Genomic DNA, 15786 nt, shown 5'->3' with positions numbered 1-15786 from the left:
GAAAAGATCCATTAGTTACTGCCTGTGGAAAGAATCACTGTGAGGGAGAGTATTTCATGTGTCTACGAACTCTGTAGTTGTTTTATTTAAATACGGAGCAAAATCAAACTTTTAAAAGCAAAGCATCATCCAAACAGCATTAACCTGAAGTGACCGAAGTTGTCCACAGCCATCCCACATCCCTTGAATAGCTGTCAAGGCCTATTCCTGACATTAAAAAATAAAAATTGTAAAAGTCCAGGGGCTCTCTACAATCAAGTATTTTGCTGAATGAATCAACCCAAAGTACATGTTCCTTCCTCCAGCAGAAAGGTCTAGGCGGCCATAAGGAGAAATGCTTGGCTGGGAGGCAGGAGCCGGGGGCCCAGGTAGGGTAGCTGACCAGATGCCAGCCCTGCCCCTCTTTGGGCTTTAGTTTCTTGTTCTGTCAATGTGATGGGAGCATATCTCTGAGGCCCCTCAGGCACTGACATTTGGGGGTTCAAATGATTAATTTAGAAGAAGAAAGTGAGACTGAAGCATGTTTGATAGCTTACAGCTTGGAAACTGAATACAACTCTGAGGGATTTTCTGTTTCTGAGGTTAAGTGCCTAGGGTGAAATGGGAGACAGAGTGTGTAGCTACATGAGCAGCTATTTGAAACACATTCCAGGTAGAGGGGAGATCATGAAGGGCTTGACAGTAATTGGAAACTTTTTTGCTGCCCCTGAGCAGGAGATGCCTAATGAAAAATGAAAGTCTCTGAAGTGGAAAGCCTTTTCTAGGTAAAACTTCAACAAAGGGTCAAAGTGTATTTGCTCAATTGCTGGCTAGAACTGGCACGGACTTCTGGGCCTGCATCTCTGGGACTGTGTTGGCCGACGGAAGAGTCCCCTCTGCCGCATTCTGCAGACCAGAGATAAAAGCCCTTGTGGGAGCAGGTGCACTGCTGGGGAAAAGGGCTAAATGAACACGTGATTGTGCCCCAGCAGCAGGTGAAGGAGCCACACCCTGGCTGGAGGCTCCAGGTGGATGGGTTATAGGCACAGAGGCCCACAACAGTGATCCCTCTTAAGAGACTTCACCCATTTTCCTTTTCTTTATGGATTTCTACAGATAGAATAAACCATAAAATGATCCCAGATCCTATACATATCATGTACAGGAGAACTGAGCTATAACTCACATTCCACACCATCCAGCAGCCCCACGCCACCCCCCGTAGGACCCTGCTACACAGAGCTCTGGGTCTCCAAGCATAGAGAGGGAAGCCCCTTGGTGAGGGACAGGCTTAAAGCAGCCTTTAACAATATTATCCAAAAGCAGAAGCTTAGCACGTGCAAGGGCTTATAGGACAGTCTTCTCAGTAGAGCACTCCTGGGATAAAGGTTTCAGACCGAGAAGCTCAGTGCCTGGTCTGGGCTAAGAAAGGGTAAGTTTGATTTCGGGCTGATATCTCCAAAGGACTCAAAAGAATCAGAATAAAAGTCTAAGGGTAAAATGAAGCCAAGATATGGGACAAGGAAGGGTGGCCATAGTCCCTAGGAAGCTTGGGGCTAAAACTGGAGGGAAAAGAAACAGAGATCAATGGCCTGTCAAGGCAGTGATCGATCCTCCCCTGGCCGGTGAACCTGTTCAAACTATGCCAGGTTAAGGATGCATTTACACCTTCTTCAGGTCCACCGCTTTCACCAGATTCTCAAAGGAGTCTATAACCCATATACATTGCAGATCAGGCAGCAAGCCCTGGAAATAAACTTGGACAAAAAGCCAAACAGGAAAATTAGATTATGTTTGGTGAGACAAGTTTTCATCACACTGCTGTCCTTTGTTAAGCCTGTGCCACCTTGCCAGACTCTTACATGCCACTCATTTCACTGTTACCTGAGACCTATGGCTTTGTCTTAATACATCTATTTTATGGATGCGAAGCTCACAGCTAAGGAATGAGGGTTTCTTGCCTTTATCACACATTGAGGAAGCAACAGTTAAAGGATATGGGCCCAAGTCTGTCAGTCTCAGCTGTACCTCCTTCTCCTGCCTCACAGTCAGGGCCATCTTACTGATTTTTGTTTTGTTTTGAGGTAGTTTTGGTTCCCGAAAGGCAGGAACAATCATTAGAATAAGAAGGAAAGACACGGCCTGGGCCAGATGCTGAGCTGCCCTGTGAAAGTTGCTGCTCTGGACCAGCAGGAAATCTCCTTAGAAGAAACGAAGTTTCTAGAAATGGAGCAGGGGAACCAGAAGCATAAAACTGCCAACACCTACCTGCACCATCTCCTGGTGAAGGGAAAAGGGTCTTTTCCACTAGAAAGATAATTCAGAGGCTCTAAGACGGGTAAACATTTTCTATAAAGGGTCAGAGAGTAAATATTTTAGGCTTTCTGGGCGGGCCATACACAGCTAAAAAGCACTGTTAGCAAGCTGGTACAAACACAGCCAGCTTGCTGACCCCAGCTCTAGAGGCAAAGGGGTCACCTCACCCTTTCCTTTCATAGCTGACTTCCTGTTATGTGGTACAGCACAGCTTTAAGAGCACAACCTTTAGTGCTCTACCATTCACTAGCTGTATATAATTTGAGGCAAATTACTTAACCTCTCTGTGCCTGTGTCCTCATCTGCAAAATGAGTGTAATAGTGATACTTCAAAGGTAGTTTTGAAGGAAAAAAACCCGAAAAACCAAAGGTAGTTGTGAGGTTTAAAAGAACTTATTTGTGTAAAGGGCTAAGAAGAGTACCTGACACACTGAATTACTAGATTTTATTGTCAGTATGGAAATACTGGGCAGGGAGCCAACATTACCCACAGTCGATGCCATGCACAACTGTTCAGCTACAGGAGTAGCTGCAGCTACATTCTTGTAGGTTATACAACAAGGAGCGAGCTACAATCCTTCACCAAACTCTGACTAGCCAAAACAGTTCAGGACTCATGCTGGGGAGGGGAATTCATGAACTTGAAAAGTAGCAGTCACATCCAAGGACTCTGCTCACACAAAATGCAAAATCACAACAGTGCAGCCTATAATAAGTTTATTGTGTCTTCGAGACACTACAATGTAGACTCCTCTCCCGGAGAAGGGTCTTTCAGAGACAAGGAACTATTATCCAGATGAGTTGCTCATTTGTCATTTTCATAGGCAGCTGGATTCTTCCTCTTGGATTTCTCAAACTCCTGTGTTCCCCATGTGTAGACAAGATAAAACACTACGAATGCTATAAAAATAATAAATGAAAATAAGCAGTGAGCACTTAAAAGACACATGGATCTCAGTCCTCTTTTCTGACTCACAACATATTCTGCCTTCCTGTCTCCAGTTTTTAAGAAACCACTCTTAAACGAGACGATCAAGAAAGGTTACATTAGAAACCCATTTTTACAGGTGTGTAAAAGAAAGGGGTTTACCCAGGAAAATTTGTGACCAACTCTTCCCTATCGCTCCCTTGTTGCACATTTTAAAATATTTTAATGAGATAACTGAGATCAAATTCACATAACATAAACCATCATTTAACCATTTTGAAACGTACACTTCTGTGGGTTTTAGCAAAGTCACAATGTTGTGCAACTATCATCACTATCTGCTGCACCTTTAACACAAAACAGTTCATAGCTAAGAAGTGGGTAAAGATGACCTCAGAGGGAGACGCTGGAGTCACACAAGTGACCTTGGGCCAGTCATTTAAGTTCTCTGTGACTCACCTCCCTCATCTATAAGATGGGGAGGATATGACCAGTTCAACGGCATTCAGGACTATTCAATGAGAAAACGTGTGTATGGCGAGCTATAGAGTGCTCTGTGAGGGACACGCAGTGCCCACTGTGGATGGGAGTCCAGCCCCCCGCCCGGCCAGAGCACTCACGCGGCGCGACGCGAAGGATGCACGCCCGAGTGCGGCGCAGCATGTTGGGGATGCCCTTGCTGAAGTAGTGCGGGAAGGCGCGCTGCTCGAAGGGCGACAAGCTGTAGGTGATCACATGCCGCATCCGCATCAAATGCCCAAACTCGCGGCCCATGGTCGCGGCGGCGCCTGCAGAACGGAGGTTGGAAAGGCGCTGGGCTCAGGCCCCGGACATGCTGCCCCCAACCCGAGGCTCTCCCCGGCGCTCCTCATCCCTCCCAGCCTAGACGGCGCCCCGATCCCCGCCAGGGCCACCGAGACCGCACTACGGGACCCCACTCCCGCACCGAGGTCACCTCGCCCTCCGCAGCGCGTAATCCACCGGCCTCCGTCCGCCACTTCCGGTAGGATCGGACGCCGCTCTAGGAGGCAGTGAGGTCACTTCCGGGAGGATCAGTTCCCGGCTGTCTCCAGAGGAAGGCGCCGTCCTACCTGGGCGGGAGAGGAGCGCCCAGGCCGAGTGACATGAGGTGGGCAGTGCCTGCTTGGGGGTGGGGCCAAGCGCGACTGAGTGGGCACTGGGGCCCGGCGGCCCCCTCTCGAGCCTCTCAAGCTTCTCCTCGGTTCCCGCCTTTCCCGGGAGCCGCAAGGACTAAGAGTTGAAGAGCCAGGGGCCCGCCGACCTCGAGGGCCGCGCTGGCCGCGCGCTTAGGGTCGGGTGTTCTCCCGCGGTGGAGATCGCCCCTGAGACCGCCGCCCGGCAGCCGACTCGAGGATTTGTAGGGTCTTGTCCAGTAGCTGGAACAGGAATCGGTTATGTTCAAGCCCTCAGCGACCCCAGGCCCTGAATCAGGGACACGGATCTGGGACTTCTCTTGGCATCCACCGGATTAGAATCCACTGGCAGGGTGTAGACTTTCCCAAGAGAGAATAAAAATGTTTCCTCAAATTTAGCCACAGGAGTCCTCAAGTAATAGTCCACCAACTGATGAACAGCTGTTAGTGGTGGTAGGAGGGAAGAAAGAGGCGACCTCCACAGCAGCCGGCTTCTCTCGGACAGTGTTCTGCCGCGGGCAGGATGTCACGTTGCCCACAGTTCACTCCACTTCCCAGGAGGGAGGCGATTCCATTTTCGGAAAAGTGCTGTCTGCTTAAGGATGCCGCTGTCCTGTACAGCTGACTGACTTATCCACTTGATGAAGCATGTCTGTAAATGTTTTGTTCATGGAATTGCTGGCCATGTGTAATCTAGAACTAAGTTCTCATTCAACAGTTTGGCTTTTATAATCCTGCTTACCAACCACGGGCCAGGGAGGCTTGGCCGGCGATGAACTTAAAATTTACAAATAAGGACTTCCCTGGTGGCGCAGTGGCTAAGAATCCACCTGCCAAAGCAGGGGAAACGGGTTCGAGCCCTGGTCCAGGAAGATCCCACATGCCATGGAGCAGCTAAGCCCATGCGCCACAACTACTGAGCCTGAGCTCTAGAGCCAGCGAGCCATAACTACTGACCCCACGTGCCACAACTACTGAAGCCGGCACTTCTAGAGCCCGTGCTCCAAAACAAGAAGCCACCGCAATGAGAAGCCAGTGCACCACAAGGAAAAGCAGCCCCCGCTCGCGGCAACTAGAGAAAGCTCGCGTGCAGCGATGAAGACCCAATGCAGCCAAAAATAAACAATTTATTTTAAAAAATTTACAAATATACCTCGGTTTTATCAGCCTGGGTACTGCATAGACTGGTCTGTATCTTATACCATGAGTATATTCAGCTCTTCATTGTGCACCCATCTCATTTTTTCTAAAACATAATCTCTAACCTGATATTAGCTCAGAGGCAAGAACATAAATACTTATAACAGTTAAGAACAAAAATATCCTAGCAAATTCTACCACCATTTGAGTGATTAATAAAAAAAAAAACTTTAATTTATTTTCTAGCACCTGAAAACATCTCTAAACCTTTCAACTAAAGTATGTATAGATGAATGTGCAGACCAAAGTAAAGGCATCAAGATAATTATATTTAAAAATGAGTCAGGATTAAAGGCGATGTCCTCCTTTTTAAAAGCATATTGCAGTATTCCAAGTACATATCCTTACTAAGCTGCCTGAGAGAACTAGGCAACTTAATAGTTCTGTGCTCTCTGGAATTTCAATGCCAATTGTGACTTTCTCTCACCCTCCAAATCAACATGCAGTGAATTATTCTAAGCACCTGGAAGTGGGAGAGGTGATGAGAAGAGAGAGGGAGAGTAAACCGAATACCATAGGTTGCATACCAACAGATCTGTGTATCATCATGAATAATTAGTTGGCCTTTCCATGTCCCTTGGAAGTTTCAGCAAGCACCTAAGGAACACTTTAAGAATACTAACCTCTCTCAGAAAATGGGTGGTTTTGTTTTAAGATCATTCCTCAATTCCTCTTAGCCTTTCAGCTACATAACTAGTCCATTAACTTAAGCGATTTTTAATAAATGCCAGGGAAAAGGAAAAGGAAAGCTACATAACCAAGTAAATCTGTATCTAATTAGGAGAAATTGGATAAATAGGGTGTTATCAGCTGTTTGACATACGGCTGATAAAATTACCTTCAGCTAGGCATCCTTGATGTCTGATTACAGAAGTGAACCTAGCCCACGCACACACCTAAAATGTATTTAAGAGACCAACAGAGGCTCTTCCTGGCTTTTAGAAAGAAGACTGGTATGGGGAAACGTGTTTCTTGCTAATTCTTCCAAGCCATGGCACTTCCCAGCAGTTTCTTCCTTTGTTTTTGCTGCTTTTCCTGGCTCTGTTTTCCTATTAGCTTTGGTTCTCAGGCTTCTAGGGGAGAAGCTCAGATTGCAGCTAGTGCTCCATTGGAAACTGAGGCTGAGCCTCAGTCCTCTCTGCAGCCTCTAGATGGGAGACACAGACCTGGCCTCCTTTCCCCTCTCTTTAAGGTTCTGTACGATGGGCAAACGGAGGCCCCCAGGCTGCAGCCAGATGACAGAGCTTTGCACTACATGAAGAGGCTCTATAAGGCATGTGCTACCAAGGAGGGGATCCCGAAATCCAACAGAAGTCACCTCTACAACACTGTTCGGCTCTTCACTCCCTGTGCCCAGCACAAGCAGGCTCCTGGGGACCAGGTGACAGGTGTGTAGGAGCAGACTGGTTAATGGGTGGAGGGAAGAAGATAGACCTTCTGCATTTCAGTTACAGAAAGGATCTGGCCCTTGCTCCTTGACTTACATTTTACTTTGCATGATACTCAATATCAAATTCCAAACAAATCTGGTACTTGATCTTATTGTTTCTTCCTAATGCCCTCATGGGTTAAGCTGGGCTAGTATGACAGAAGAGACTTAATGGCCCTAAAGGCTGGGAAACTGCTGCTGGAGGTTAGCGTCTTGTCCAAGGTCACAAAATCAAGACTGGAAAAGAGGTATTTTGACTCCCAGTTGCATATTCTTCTCATTCTACCAATTCTGGCCTGGATATGTGCCTAAAGAATCTCTTTCAGCTGTTGGTGTGTTTTATGAAACAGGATATTTCTCCATGTTTGTTGCTTTCTGTGAGAAGAAAGCTTAAGTACCTATGTGGAACAGTAGATCCTTTTAAGAACAAAGCATTAGTCAACAATCTTGTGTGTGTGAGAGAAGGGAGCAGCACTATTAAAAAACAGAATCTATATTCACTAGCTCATAACTTACAGAAAACCCTCCTAACTCAGCAGGTCCTTTGTGGCTATTTAAAACCTTTCCTCCTTCCTCGATGTCCTGTTTTGTTAGTGGGTTTAGAGCCTCCATTTGTTGTCGGTCTCAAGTGTTCCAAATTAACTTAGACAATTGTTTTCTTTACTGATTCTGTCCATAAGGACTTGAATGTTTTCTTAACAAGCCTGGCAAGTGCCTTTATTATATTTTTCCCCTTAGAGACTCTTCAAGAGAAAGATGCTGCTCTCCTTCTTAGCTTCCTCTATGTTTGAAGCAAATTATTAAGATTCTGAAACTTCAGAATGTAATGATTCCCCGTTTTAATTCACCACCAGAGCTGTTCTGAATTGCTGGTGATTAAGTATCCAGCTGTAAGTGCTGAGACTTAGTTATGGTACTGGTTACCTGCTTTTTTTTTTTATAACCCCCATCCCACCCCAACTTTTGTTTTGAGACTTGAGAAAGTGGGAAAAGAAGGGTGGAAGCACATTCTGAGGTACTAATTCCTTGATCTGACGCTGTGTTGCTTTTGATTTGTATTGAGCATTACTGGTGGCTTGTTTTTTTTTCTCCTCAGGTACCCTTCCATCATCAGTGGACCTGCTGTTTAACCTGGATCGTGTTACTGCTGTTGAACATTTACTCAAGTCAGTCTTGCTATACACTTTCAACAACTCCGTTTCTTTTCCCTGTCCTGTTAAATGTGTGTGCAACCTGGTGATAAAAGAGCCAGAGTTTTCTAGCAAGACTCTCCCAAGAGTTCCATACTCATTTACCTTTCACTCACAGTTTGAACTTAGAAAGAAATACAGATGGATTGAGATTGATGTAACAGCTCTCCTTCAGCCTCTAGTGGCCTCCAACAAGAGGAGTATTCACATGTCTGTAAACGTTACGTGTGTGAAAGACCAGCTGCAGAATCCTTCAGTGCAGGACAGTCCACTTAACATGACTCTTCTGGTAGCCCCCTCACTGCTTTTATATCTGAATGACACAAGTGCTCAGGCTTATCACAGGTGGTATTCCCTCCACTATAAAATGAGGCCTTCACAGGGTCCTGACCAGAAGAGAGAGCTGTCTGTCTATCCCATGGGAGAAGAGGCTGCTGAGGGTGTAAGATCGTCCCGTCACCGGAGAGATCAGGAAACTGTCGGCTCTGAATTGAAGAAGCCTCTGGTTCCAGCTTCATTCAATCTGAGTGAATACTTCAAACAGTTTCTTTTTCCCCAAAATGAGTGTGAGCTCCATGACTTTAGACTCAGCTTTAGTCAGCTGAAGTGGGACAACTGGATTGTGGCTCCACACAAATACAACCCTCGATACTGTAAAGGGGATTGTCCCAGGGCGGTCGGACATCGGTATGGCTCTCCGGTTCACACCATGGTGCAGAACATCATCCATGAGAAGCTCGATTCCTCAGTGCCGAGACCATCCTGTGTACCTGCCAAGTACAGCCCTTTGAGTGTTTTGGCAATTGAGCCTGATGGCTCAATCGCTTATAAAGAATATGAAGATATGATAGCCACTAAGTGCACCTGTCGTTAACATAGGCTCCTCTCAAGTAAAACCGTGAGTCTCCTGGCCAAAGTAAATGCCATGCGCCTGTCTGTGCCTTTGGGAGAAAGTTTCATGTATCAAATCTCTAAATGTAATGCAGTGTGTTGTGTAAGGAGGAGCCTGTGTAGATTAGCACATTCTGTGGCATCTATCACGGTAAAGGGATAACAGCTGCCTTTCTCATTTCCAAATGTAAATGAAATGTACTTCTTTTGGAAAGCTTTAAATTTTTTTCCCCTGAGTGATTATTTTTTTCTGTTGTAGGAGTCTTGTTTTTGATGTAAGAAAAAAAAGCTTAATTAGCATAAATCTTGGATGGAACTGCAGCTCTAAATAGACAATTCAGATTGCTATAGTCTTATTTAATGGAACAATAAATTCCTGTGAGTGGCAAATTTTCTGTGTGTGTGGTTTTTAATTAGATTTGCTTTTAAATGGTCATTTGAGAGGGAGAGGAAATGTGTCTAAAAGATAGTCTCAGCTCCACTTACTATCCCTTCTTCGGAGTGAGAGAGACTAACTTCTCTATATCCTGACGAAGTGAGAGTCATTAGACTAGAGAGTATGCAATATAACCCATTTCTGTTGTATTAGTGATTGGTACTAACTCTGCTCCTTAGATGGCTTGTATAAATTGGTTGACTCATGTCAAACAATAGCATTTGTCCCATTTATTTAAAGGAAATAGCCTTGCAAATTTTCCCAAGAAAATGCAGAGTTCAAGGTTTTAAAAACGTATTTTCTCCTTTATATATTTTAAAACTCTGACCCGTTGCAAGGAGGTCAAGAAGTGTTTTTTCTTGGCTGGTTGTTTTTGCTGCTTTCCCTCAGCTCCTATCACTCCACCCCGACAGGTTTTTTTTGCAGGTGGATATAGCACTGTTAGCACTAAATTAAGCTGGCAGTGACTAGGTTATATTACAGAGCGGGCCTTGTTTGGATATGAGGGCTTTTATGTGGGTTTTCAGTAAACCTACCTTGAGAAAGCCCTGGAGGCGCAGAGTCCGGGGTTGATGCAGTGATTTTTTTGTTTCAGAGTTTGTAAAACCCTCATCTACAAACTAAAAGTAACTGCAAGATGCAAGTACTTCTCATTCTTGTAAATGATTTTTGCTTGGTGCTTAGTGTCTAAAGAAGTCAGCTTGGATTTTGATAGGGATTGTGTTGAATCTATAGATTAGTTTGGGGTGTACTGCCATCTTAACAATGTTAAGTCTTCCAATCCACAGGTGTGAGAAGTTTTTCCATTTATTTAGATCTTTCCTTTCTTTAGAAAATATTTTGTAGTTTTCGAGTATGTTTTGCACTTTACATTATTAAATTTATTTCTAAGTATTCTCTTTTGACACTGTTGGGAATGAAATTGTTTTCTTAGCTTTATTTTTGAATTGTTCCTGGTGCTATCTTGCATACACCTTACAAACCAGCACACACTGTCCTAAATGCTCTATTTATCTGCTCATGATTTTTTTTTCTCTCTAAAAAACATTTTTTCCAAAAATGGAACTGAAAAGTTTTAGGTGGCCTAGTTTCCAAATAACTTTGCAATCTTGTTGTATAACTTGAAGGAGTCATTACTCTTGGGTAAATGAAGCTGCAAGTATAAGAGATAAATGGTGTTTCAGGGTTTTGTATCATTCTCTGTCATTCTTAGGAGTAAAAAAATATTTGGAATGGCCAGGGCCCGAGTGATGGTGGCAAGGTACAACTGAGCTTATTTAAAGGTAAATCTCCCTTAAATATGGCTGTTTTCAAATGGACCACATGAAATCTACATCAACTTTAAGGATTCCTCATAGTTCCCCAAATGCCCTAAACTGACATTTTTTTCCCTTAAACAGGGGAATTTGTTTTGCTTTATTGTTGTTTTGGGGTGTTTTTTTTTCATGGCCTAGTTCTGTGGCTGAGTATGGAATATAGTCTGCAATCAGAGGTTTTGAAAAGAAGAAAATGGCGGAGTAGTTTTGATGGAAGTTAAGTATTAGGGTCAATGCCAAAATTAGGAGTAGATAAACATTATAGCTCATCCGTATAGGTAAGTTCTAAGATTGACTGACTTAAAACACTTTTGCACAGTGTTTTGATGCTATAGCTGACTATGATAGCTTGAAAACCGTAAGCTTTACTTCCCCATCCCTTTAGGCTTTATTTGTAAATCTAGTCTCTTTCATTCAGAGGACAGGTTAACATGCAGGGCTTCTATATCTGCTGAATTTAAACTTCAAAGATTCTCTTCTACACAATCGAGGAGGATACACTAGTCTTCCAACTGCCTCGTCCATATGAAACCTGTGTTTCTTCAGTTACTCTTATGAAAGCTGCCAATTTAGAAAATAAATGAGAAAGGACCACGGTGATTTAGATCTGGAAATTCAAGGATGAGGCTTCATCTGCCTTAAATAGGTGCATTCAGCTTTGGTATTTAGTCCAGATGAGATACGAGGTCACCTAACTTGATGAGTGCCTTAGTGTACCAAGGAACAATGGGCCATGTCAGGAGCTGGGTTCTCCTTCAGCTCTGAGTTTCCTGCTCTTTATCTGTTTAAATCAACTCCTGTGTTACGCTGAATACTTTGTTTTACTAATCAGCTTCAGGAGCAGCAGCTGCTCGAGTTGGTTTAGAACTCAATTTAGACAGCCTGTGGGAAAAATTAAGCTGCTCTTTCACGAGGTAAAGGAGGAAATATTCCTGACTATATAAGTGATAAAAGAAAAATGCTCAGAAGAACTTGGTTTGTATCAAAATTTTAAGTAGTTGATTTCAATTTGCAACTTTGGAGAGATTGTAACTTATAAAATGATAATTGAAATGAAATTAAAACATTTAAAATACTCTTTAGAATATTTAGAGGATGTAAGTCCCCAAAACATTCCTTAAGTATAGAGATTGGCTGAATGGATTATGATAGAGTAGAAAAGTATGCTGTTTTATACATTAACTGTTCTCTAAATAGATGGAAAAATAAACACAACCTGGAGATTTAGACACTTCATCCTTTACCAGAATTGACAAGCCAAGTAGGTTCTCTTCATGTGGTTAATTACTTCCTGATGGAGATGTCCTTCCCAAACCCCATTTATACTAGTCAATTTTTGGAAAGGGGCTTGATTTATCAGTAAGACTAGGACTATTTCAATATCCATTTAAAGAACAGGATTTTATAGATGGCCTGACAGTAATTTCTTCATTCTACCTTACTACGTAATACAACTTGTATGGAAGAATTGAGTAACTAGATAAATGTGGCTAGGAGTCAGCTGTACATTTTGGACATCTTATTAAGAATAAGTGCTTTGTGAACAGTTCAGAGTCATTTACAGACCTGTCTGTGGTGCTGGCATCTTTCCACGTTGAAGTGCTATGACAGGCAGTGTTAGGAGTTCATAGCCTGTGCCTGGATGTCATTTTGGCATTCTCAGAAATAATTAGCTCATTGAATAAATATTTATTGAACACTGACTATGGGCAGGTGCTGTGTGTGCTTAAGAACAGAGTCTGATGTCCTCAGCTCCGGGAAAAATATATCACCTACCAGAAATGGAGACTTCCTTTATTACCCTAAGTTCCATCAGTGAGGGTTCAGCACCACAGAACGTTCTGTGGAGGAATACATTTTAGGGTGGTACTACATAAGCAGGCTGAATGAGTACTAAATTACCTTTAGAATTTTTAAATTAAACTTTTTAAAGATAATTATAGATTCACATGTTCTTGCAAGAAATAATAGATCACATGTATCCTTTATCCAGTTCCCTCAATAACATCTTGCAAAACTATAGCATACTGTCACAACTAGGATATTGACATTGATACACTAGGTTAGAATTTTTCACAAAATTTTTCACACAAAAAAAGGTCCTTGTGGATATATACCGAGGAGCAGAATCATTGGGTCATATGGTAATTCTGTTTAGTTTTTTTTAAAACCTCCATACTGTTTTCCGCAGTGGCTGCACCAGTTTACATTCCCACCGACAGTATATGAGGGTTCTCTTTTCTGCACATCCTCAACATTTGTTATTTGTGTTCTTTTTGATGATAGCCATTCTGACAGGTGTGAGGTGATACCTCATTGTGGTTTTAATTTACATTTCCCTGATGATTAGCGATGTTGAGCATCTTTTCATGTACCAGTTGGCCATCTGCGTGTCCTCTTTTGAAAAATGTCTAGTCAAGTCTTCTGCCCATTTTTTAATTGAGTTTGTTTCTTTGAGTTGTATGAGCTGTTTATACGTTTTGGATATTAACCCCTTATTGGCCATATCATTTGCAATTATTTTTTCCCATTCTATAGGTTGTCTTTTTATTTTCTCAATGATTTCCTTTGCTCTGCAGAAGGTTTTAAGTTTAATTAGGTCCCATTTGTTTATTTTTGCTTTTATTTCCTTTGCTTTAGGAGACAGATCCAAAAAAATATTGCAAAGATTTATGGCAAAAGATTTCTGCATATGTTTGCCTCTCAGAATTTTATGGTATCTCGTCTTACATTTAGGTCTTTAATCCATTTTGAGTTTACTTTTGTATATGGTGTTAGAGAATGTTCTAATTTCATTCTTTTACATGTAGCTGTCCAGTTTTCCCAGCACCACTTTTTGAGGAGACTTTTTTCTCCATTGTATATGCTTGCTTCCTTTGTCATAGGTTAATTGACTATACATGTGTGGGTTCATTTATGGGCTCTCTGTTCTGTTCCAAAGCTTTGATTACTGTAGCTTTGTAGTATAGTTTGAAGTCAAGAAGTGTGATTGCTCCAGCTCTGTTCTTTTTTATCAAGGTTGTATTGACTATTCATGGTCTTTTGTGTTTCCACACAAATTTTAAAATTATTTGTTCTAGTTCTGTGAAAAATGCCATCGGTAGTTTAATAGGCATTGCAGTAAATCTGTAGATTGCCTTGGGTAGTATGGTCATCTTAACAATATTAATTCTTCCAATCCAAGAACATGGTACATATTTCCATCTGTTTATGTTGTCTTCAATTTCTTTCATCTGTGTCTTATGGTTTTCTGAGTACAGGTGTTTTACCTCCTTAAGTAAGTTTATTCCTAGGTATTTTACTTTTTTTTTTTAAATAAATTTATTTATTTTTGGCTGCGTTGGGTCTTCATTGCTGCGCGTGGGCTTTCTCTAGTTGGGGCAAGCGGGAACTACTCTTGGTTGTGGTGCGGTGGCTTCTCTTGTTGCAGAGCATGGGCTCTAAGTGCACGGGCTTCAGTAGTTGTGGCATGTGGGCTCAGTAGTTGTGGCTTGCGGGCTCTAGAGCACAGGCTCAGTAGTTGTGGCACACAGGCTTAGTTGCTCTGTGGCATGTGGGATCTTCCCAGACCAGGGCTCAAACCCGTGTCCCCTGCATTGGCAGGCGGATTTCTAACCACTGCGCCACCAGGGAAGCTGGTATTTTACTCTTTTTGATGCAATGGTAAATGGGATTGTTCCCTTAATTTCCTTTCCTGATCTTTTGTTGTTAGTGTATAGGAATGCAAGGGATTTCTGTGCATTAATTTTGTGTCCTGCAACTTTACTGAATTCTTGGATGAGCTCTAATAGTTTTCTGGTGGCATCTTTAGGATTTTATATGTATTGTATGTTTACTTTCCATGTATAGTATGTATATTTTCTATGTATGTCATCTGCAAACAGTGACAGTTTTACTTCTTCCATTCCAATTTGGATTCCTTTTATTTCTTTTTCTTCTCTGATTGCTGTGGCTAGGACTTCCAAAACTATGTTCAATAAGAGTGGCAAGATTGGACATCCTTGTCTTGTTCCTGATCTTAGTGGAAATGCTTTCAGCTTTTCACTGTTGAGAATGATGGTAGCTTTGGGTTTGTCATATATGGCCTTTATTATATTTTGAGGTATGTTTCTCTATACCTACTTTCTAGAGAGTTTTATCATAAATGGATATTGAGTTTTGTCAAAAGCTTTTCCTGCATTTAATGAGTTGATCATATGGTTTTTTTTTAACATCTTTATTGAGGTATAATTGCTTTACATTGTTGTGTTAATTTCTACTGTATAACAAAGTGAATCAGCTATACGCATACATATATCCCCATATCCCCTCCCTCTTGCCTCTCCCTCCCACCCTCCCTGTTCCAACCTTCTAGGTGGTCACAAAGCACCAAGCTGATCTCCCTGTGCTATGCAGTTGCTTCCCGCTAGCTATCTATTTTACATTTGGTAGCGTATATGTGTCAATGCCACTCTCTCACTTCATCTCAGCTTACCCTTCCCACTCCCCGTGTCCTCAAGTCCATTCTCTACGTCTGCATCTTTATTCCTGTCCTGCCCCTAGGTTCTTCAGAACGATTTTTTTTTTTAGATTCCATATATAAGTGTTAGCATATGGTGTTTGTTTTTCTCTTTCTGACTTACTTCATTCTGTATGAAGGACTCTAGGTCCATCCACCTCACTACAGATAACTCAAGTTTCGTTTCTTTTTATGGCTGAGTAATATTCCATTGTATATATGTGCCACATCTTTATCCATTCATCTGTAGATGGACTTAGGTTGCTTCCATGTCCTGGCTATTGTAAATAGAGCTGCAATGAACATTGTGGTACATGACTCTTTTTGAATTACGGTTTTCTCAGGGTATATGCCCAGTAGTGGGATTGCTGGGTCGTATAGTAATTCTATTTGTAGTTTTTTAAGGAACCTCCATACTGTTCTCCATAGTGGCTGTATCAGTTTACATT

The 15786-nt window shown here is 42.4% G+C and overlaps 2 protein-coding genes across 5 annotated transcripts; one reads left to right on the top strand and one right to left on the bottom strand.

The window, feature by feature from the left end:
* Window positions 1–2714: 2714 nt before the first annotated feature.
* UQCRQ (ubiquinol-cytochrome c reductase complex III subunit VII) lies at window positions 2715–4272 on the bottom strand. Of its 2 annotated transcripts, none has more exons than XM_007106275.4 (3): window positions 4179–4272; window positions 3844–4011; window positions 2715–3195 (listed from the first exon to the last, which is right to left on the bottom strand). In XM_007106275.4, exons 2-3 carry the CDS (start codon window positions 3995–3997, stop codon window positions 3101–3103), a joined length of 249 nt encoding a protein of 82 aa, XP_007106337.1. In that variant the 5' UTR covers window positions 3998–4011; window positions 4179–4272; the 3' UTR covers window positions 2715–3100. The 2 variants fall into 2 exon arrangements, with proteins under 2 accessions (XP_007106337.1, XP_007106336.1); XM_007106274.3 differs by having other exon boundaries at window positions 4170–4262.
* Window positions 4273–4281: 9 nt separating this feature from the next.
* Window positions 4282–9477, top strand: GDF9 (growth differentiation factor 9). 3 transcript variants are annotated; one of them, XM_007106273.4, is made up of 3 exons: window positions 4282–4352; window positions 6770–6965; window positions 8103–9477. In XM_007106273.4, exons 2-3 carry the CDS (start codon window positions 6833–6835, stop codon window positions 9068–9070), a joined length of 1101 nt encoding a protein of 366 aa, XP_007106335.1. In that variant the 5' UTR covers window positions 4282–4352; window positions 6770–6832; the 3' UTR covers window positions 9071–9477. The 3 variants fall into 3 exon arrangements, with proteins under 3 accessions (XP_007106335.1, XP_007106334.1, XP_007106333.1); XM_007106272.4 differs by lacking the exon at window positions 4282–4352 and adding an exon at window positions 4368–5564; XM_007106271.4 differs by lacking the exon at window positions 4282–4352 and having other exon boundaries at window positions 5760–6965.
* The last annotated feature ends 6309 nt before the right edge of the window (window positions 9478–15786 follow it).

This window comes from Physeter macrocephalus, chromosome 8, assembly GCF_002837175.3.
Source record: "Physeter macrocephalus isolate SW-GA chromosome 8, ASM283717v5, whole genome shotgun sequence".
NCBI lineage: Eukaryota > Metazoa > Chordata > Mammalia > Artiodactyla > Physeteridae > Physeter > Physeter macrocephalus.
This window is presented reverse-complemented; position numbering and strand designations above follow the sequence as displayed.

Excerpts from the sequence above, each read along its gene's own strand:
- UQCRQ (XM_007106275.4), bottom strand. The coding sequence starts at position 3,997 with ATGGGCCGCGAGTTTGGGCATTTGATGCGGATGCGGCATGTGATCACC. Across the intron at positions 3,196-3,843 it reads CATCCTTCGCGTCGCGCCGC|CATTCGTAGTGTTTTATCTT; the intron begins GTGAGTGCTCTG and ends TTATTTTTATAG.
- GDF9 (XM_007106271.4), top strand. The coding sequence starts at position 6,569 with ATGGCACTTCCCAGCAGTTTCTTCCTTTGTTTTTGCTGCTTTTCCTGG. Across the intron at positions 6,966-8,102 it reads TCCTGGGGACCAGGTGACAG|GTACCCTTCCATCATCAGTG; the intron begins GTGTGTAGGAGC and ends TTTTCTCCTCAG.